At 52.4% G+C, this 5,963-nt stretch overlaps 1 protein-coding gene across 4 annotated transcripts in view; it reads right to left on the reverse strand.

The window, feature by feature from the left end:
- Window positions 1-994: 994 nt before the first annotated feature.
- LOC129709936 (sestrin-1-like) overlaps window positions 995-5,963 on the reverse strand; it is a 55,581-nt gene continuing 50,612 nt past the window's right edge. For all 4 annotated transcript variants that reach the window (XM_055656630.1, XM_055656631.1, XM_055656629.1 and 1 more), the window contains 3 exons: window positions 4,516-4,706; window positions 3,544-3,688; window positions 995-2,227 (listed from right to left, as the gene is read on the reverse strand). In XM_055656630.1, coding sequence (XP_055512605.1) covers window positions 2,141-2,227; window positions 3,544-3,688; window positions 4,516-4,706 — 423 coding nt within the window. In that variant the 3' untranslated portion in view covers window positions 995-2,140. The remainder of the gene's footprint in view (window positions 2,228-3,543; window positions 3,689-4,515; window positions 4,707-5,963) is intronic.

Raw genomic sequence — 5,963 nt, forward strand, 5'->3', positions numbered from 1 at the left:
GGAGGGGGAGGGAGAGGGGGGAGGGGGGGAGGGGTGGGGGGGGGGGGGAGGAGAGAGAGGGGGAAGGGGAGAGAGAGAGGGGGAGGGGGGGGAGAGAGAGGGGGGAGAGAGAGCGGGAGAGAGAGAGGGGAGAGAGAGAGGCAGAGGGGAGAGAGGGGGAGGGGAGAGTGAGGAGAGAGGGAGAGAGAGAAAGGGAAAGAGAGAGAGAGAGGGGGAGGGGGAGAGAGGGGGGAGAGGGAGGAGGGGGGGGGGAGAGGGGAGAGGGAGGGGGGGGGGGAGAGAGAGGGGGAGGGGAGAGAGGGGGGAGGGAGGAGAGAGGGGGGGGGAGGGAGAGAGAGAGGGAGGGGAGGGAGGGGGTGAGAAAGGGGAGAGGGGAGGGGAGAGAGAGGGGGAGGGGGGGGGAGAGGGGAGAGAGGGAGAGGGGAGGGAGAGAGGAGAGGGAGGGGGGGAGGAGGAGAGAGAGAGGGAGGGGGAGAGTGGGGGGAGAGAGGGAAGAGGAGAGGAGAGGGGGAGGGGGGGGGGAGAGAGGGGGGGGGGGGGAGAGAGAGGGGGGGGGGGGAGAGGAGGGGGGAGGGGGAGGGGAGGGGGGGAGGAGGGGAGAGAGAGAGGGGGAGGGAGGAGAGAGGGGGAGAGGGAGGGGAGAGAGAGGGGGAGGGGGGAGAGAGAGGGGGGGGGGGGGGGAGAGAGGGAGAGGGGGGGAGGGAGAGGGGAGGGAGAGGGGGGGGGAGAGGGGGGGAGGGGGGAATTAGAGGGGGAGAGGGGGGGGGGGGGGGAGGGGGAGAGAGAGGGGGGAGGAGGAGGGAGGGGGGGAGGGGAGGAGAGGGGGAGGGGGAGGGAGGGGGGGGGGGGGGAGAGGGGGGGGGGAGGGGGGGGGGAGAGGGGGAGGGGGGGGGAGAGGGAGGTGGGGAGGGGGGGGAGAGGGGAGGGGGGGAGGGGGGGAGAGGAGGGGGAGGGGGGGAGGGGAGAGAGGGGGGGGGGGGAGGGGAAGGGGGGAGGGGGTCCTTTGCTAAACCGGGCACTTTTAATCTACCTCAGGCAGAGATGGAGCAACAACTGCAAAGTTGCTTTCCCGGGGGGAGAAGAAATGTTTCAGTTTTAGTTTTAGGTGTAGAGGCACAGCATGGAAACAGGCCGTTCAGCCCAAAGTTCACACTGACCAGTGACCATCTCCACACCAGTTCTATTCTACCCACTGGGGACAATTTACAGAAGCCAATTAACCCACAAACCTGCACGTCTTTTGAGTGGATTTTAGTTTTTGGAGTGTGGGGGGAAACTGGAGAAAACCCCACGCGGTCACATGGGAAGAGCGAACAAACTCCGCACAGACAGCACCTATAGTCGAGATCGTACCCGGGTCTCTGGCGCTGTGAGGCAGCAACTCTACCGCTGTGCCGCCCAATTTCTGCAATCAAAGTTATGGGCTTGGGTCAATTAATTATAGACTGGGGTGAAATCTATTTGGAGAAGTAGATTTTAAGCTGGGCAATTGTCACCTGCAAGAGGTCAAGGCTTGGAATCTAACGACACCCCTCTGTCTATCTCAAATTCCCCATCGCCACTTCCCACCCAGAGGGTCCGAGCTCACACCCTCAACACAAGTCGGGACGGAGGCCATCAGGTTCAAAGTCAGTTCTGTTAACGAGTGGAGACAGCAAGGGGTACACATGAAAAATCTCTTGATGGATCAAACAGCCGCAAGATAAATAAATACAAGACCAGTGAGAAGTGTTGGAACACAAAAGTAGGCTGTGTCACACCCAGCTGGCTAAGTTCACAGTTCTAAGTTCTAGACGATACATTCAGGAGTGCCCGCTTCTGGCAGGGTGGTGGCAGAGGAGATAGGAGCACGAGGGCGCATTGGCTTCGAGATCAAACCTTCAAAACCATTCACCGCGTACAGGACAACAGCAAAAATACCAAAGTCTTTCCCCCTCCCACCAACACCACCACCACCGCCGCCGTTGTTGCCTCAAGTAAATAGTTTGAGGGAGTTTTATGCTCTAAAATAATATGCATTTCAGATATTGGGAATGGGCTGGGGTTGTGGTGGGCTCGTCCTGTCAGTGCAGCCATCCCAGAGGGTGAGGAAGATCCGCCGGTCTCTAGAGGGAGCCGCGCTGTCCCCACGCACGCGCGCTCACGTCATGTACCACGTGATGGCACGCAGGGCGTACAGTAATGCCGCCTGCATCCTCGCCTCCAGGAGCAGCAGGTTCACGTGGACCTAATGAGGTGCGGGGAGGGGGGAGGAAAAGAAAACACTGCCAATTATCACCTGCCAAACAAGTCCTTTCCCCCTTCCCCAGTCATCAGGGAATGCAGCAGAATTAGGCCATTCGGCCCATCAAGTTTACTCCGTCATTCAATCACGGCTGATCTATCTCTCCCTCCTAGCCCCATTCTCCTGCCTTCTCCCCGTAACCCCTGACACCCGTACTGACCGAGATTCGATCTTCTTCTTGTGTATGGCCTGCACAGCCTAAAGCTGTAGGACAACTTGTTCTACTCGATCTTATTTGATTGTGCACGCTAGGTTGATTGCATTCGTCGAAGCAGGGCGGACCACGTGAAGGTTGCAATCTCCCACCCCCAACCAAGAATCTATCCATCTGTCTCTGCCTTCAAAATATCCACTGACTTGTGGCCTCCACAGCCTTGTGTGGCAAAGAATTCCACAGATTCACCACCCTCTGACTAAAGAAATTCCTCCTCATCTCCTTCCTAAAGGAACGTCCTTTAATCCTGAGGCTATGACCTCAAGTCCTAGACTCTCCCACTAGTGGAAACATCCTCTCCACATCCACTCGATCCAGGCCTTTCACTATTCGGTAAGCTTCAATGAGGTTCCCCCTCATCCTTCTAAACTCCAGCGAGTACAGGCCCAGTGCCGACAAACGCTCATCGTATGTTAACCCACTCATTCCTGAGATAATTCTTGTAAACCTCATCTGAACCCTTATAACCAGTATAACAATTACAGCACGGAAACAGGCCATCGGGACCCAGCTAGTCTGTGCCGTCAAAGGCCTTCTCCCCTAGTCCCATATACACTGCGCTCAGACCATAACCCTCCATTCCCTTCCATCCATTGAAACTATCAATTTATTTTTTAAACCATAAAAACGAACCTGCCTCCACCACCTGTCACTGGAAGCTCATTCCACACAGCTACCACACTCTGAGTAACGAAGTTCCACCTCATGTTACCCCTAAACTTATGTTCCTTAATTCTCATGTCATGTCCCCTTGTTTGAATCTTCCCTACTCTCAGTGGGTAAAGCTTTTCCACGTCAACTCTTCTTCAGTCTGAAAGTCTAGGGCTAGGATAGTTCGTGTGCGGGGATCGCTGGTCCATGCAGAGTCGTTGGGTCAAAGGCCTTGTTTCTGCGTTGTACCACTAAACTAAAACTACACTTAAAACTCAAACCTTGAAGCGATCATCTTTTGTAAACCAGCATTTGCAGTTCCTTCCTACACATTCTGTCTGCTTGAAACTAGGAGTTTGATGGCTAAAACACCCCAAAAAAAAACCAGACGTACCTTTTCTGAATGTCTGAAGTGTCTCCAGAAACAAACGTACATTCTCTTGGTGGTTTTCTCGGGGTAACAAGCCACGGTCTTGATGTAGATCTTCAGGCTGCGCTCAAGAAGCTGATTGACCTCTCCGTAGTCGTAGTCATCGTATCTGCTCCAGAAAAGGGGAGAGGACACGAGGATAAATATCTCGAGAAGCCATGAAAACAAACGCTCAAGAATGCCACCAGCTTGTCAGTGTGTCCCATCTGGCTCTGCAGAGGAGCAGAGAGGATCATTGGCGTCTCCCTACCCTCGGTACAAGAACTGTTCCAGAGCCGCCGTCTGAAAAAAGCTCTGAGAATTGCTAAGGACAAACTGCACCCCCTCCACACACACACCTGGATCTCCTGCCATCAGGCAAGAGATATCGAAGCATCAAAGCCCGGACTACCAGACTGCTAAACAGCTTCCTGCCACAGGCTGTGAGGCTGCTAAACAGTCACTCTGTACTCACAGTCACCTGATTCTGCAGCTTTGCACTGACATTTTAATAACTCTGGCACTGGCCACTTAAATCAGCTGCCCTAGACATTTTAATGATTGGTTTTACTGTATTTTAATGTTGCTGTTTGACCTGCGTTCAACTATTTATACTGTTTCATCAGGGACTGGATTGTTTTTATTGTTATTATGTGTGAAATGTTTTAAGTTTCATGTGCGATGCTCCGGGATTCCCTGGGAAACGTCTTCTCATTTTGCGCTGTACAGCTGTTGCTTTGCAAGTTGACGATAAAGGTGGATTGATTGATAGTGAGTGATTGATTGAGTGATTGAGTGATTGATTGATTGATTGATTGAGTGAGTGAGTGAGTGAGTGAGTGAGTGAGTGAGTGAGTGAGTGAGTGATTGATTGAGTGATTGAGTGAGTGAGTGAGTGAGTGAGTGAGTGAGTGAGTGAGCGAGCGATTGATTGATTGATTGAAACGAGGGACAAACCTGATGCCAAACACACAATGGATGTAGTTCCAAATGGCCCGCCTCAGCATGGAGGTGTCGACTTCACAGTGCATGGCCATGGTGTTGTACGTTAAATTGTACACAACCTGGAACTTCTCGTCCAAGAGTTGGCCAACCTCCGGGTACAGGCGGTTGATCAACGAGTAGCCGTGGTCCTCCCATGTGTAGTCCTGAAGACAGAGGCACAGCATGTTATGCCCATTGGCGATAGGAGCAGAATTGGGCCATTCGGCCCATCTAGTCTACTCCGCCATTCAATCATGGCTGATCTATCTCTCCCTCCAAACCCCAATAGAAACATAGAAACATAGAAATTAGGTGCAGGAGTAGAGGCCATTCGGCCCTTCGAGCCTGCACCGCCATTCAATATGATCATGGCTGATCATCCAACTCAGTATCCCGTACCTGCTTTCTCTCCATACCCCCTGATCCCCTTAGCCACAAGGGCCACATCTAACTCCCTCTCTTAAATATAGCCAATGAACTGTGTGGCCTCGACTACCCTCTGTGGCAGAGAGTTCCAGAGATTCACCACTCTCTGTGTGTGAAAAAAGTTCTTCTCATCTCGGTTTTAAAGGATTTCCCCCTTATCCTTAAGCTGTGACCCCTTGTCCTGGACTTCCCCAACATCGGGAGCAATCTTCCTGCATCTAGCCTGTCCAACCCCTTAAGAATTTTGTAAGTTTCTATAAGATCCTCTCTCAATCTCCTAAATTCTAGAGAGTATAAACCAAGTCTATCCAGGCTTTCTTCATAAGACAGTCCTGACATCCCAGGAATCAGTCTGGTGAACCTTCTCTGTACTCCCTCTATGACAATAATGTCCTTCCTCAGATTTGGAGACCAAAACTGTATGCAATACTCCAGGTGTGGTCTCACCAAGACCCTGTACAACTGCAGTAGAACCTCCCTGCTCCTATACTCAAATACGTTTGCTATGAAATCTCTTGCCTTTTCCCATAACCCCTGACACCTGCACTAATCAAGAATCTATCTATCTCTGCCTTAAATATATCCACTGACGGCCTTCGCAGGCAATGAATTCCACAGATTTACCACCCTCTGACTAACAAATAAATCCATCTCCTTCCTGAAGGACTATCCCTGATCCCTGGTCCTAGACTCTGCCACTAGTGCAAGTTTCACTCAGCTGCTGGAGATACATGGAACAAGCTGCCAGCTTAGAATGTGGGATACTGTGGAATATAGTGGGTGCAGAGGTCCCTCCCTTCACCACCTCCAGTTTAAATTCCATTTGGAATATTTTGGAGCAGCAAGAACCAAGAGGCAGTGTTGCTGCCCCCACAGACCTGCGTTCGACCCTGACTACACTGTGGACAGCTCGATTGTAATCATGTATAGCCTTTCCGCTGTTTGGATAGCACGCAACAAAAAGCTTTTCACTGTACCTCGGTACACGTGACAAT

This window comes from Leucoraja erinacea, chromosome 26 (genome assembly GCF_028641065.1).
Source record: "Leucoraja erinacea ecotype New England chromosome 26, Leri_hhj_1, whole genome shotgun sequence".
NCBI classification, from domain to species: Eukaryota; Metazoa; Chordata; class Chondrichthyes; order Rajiformes; family Rajidae; genus Leucoraja; species Leucoraja erinaceus.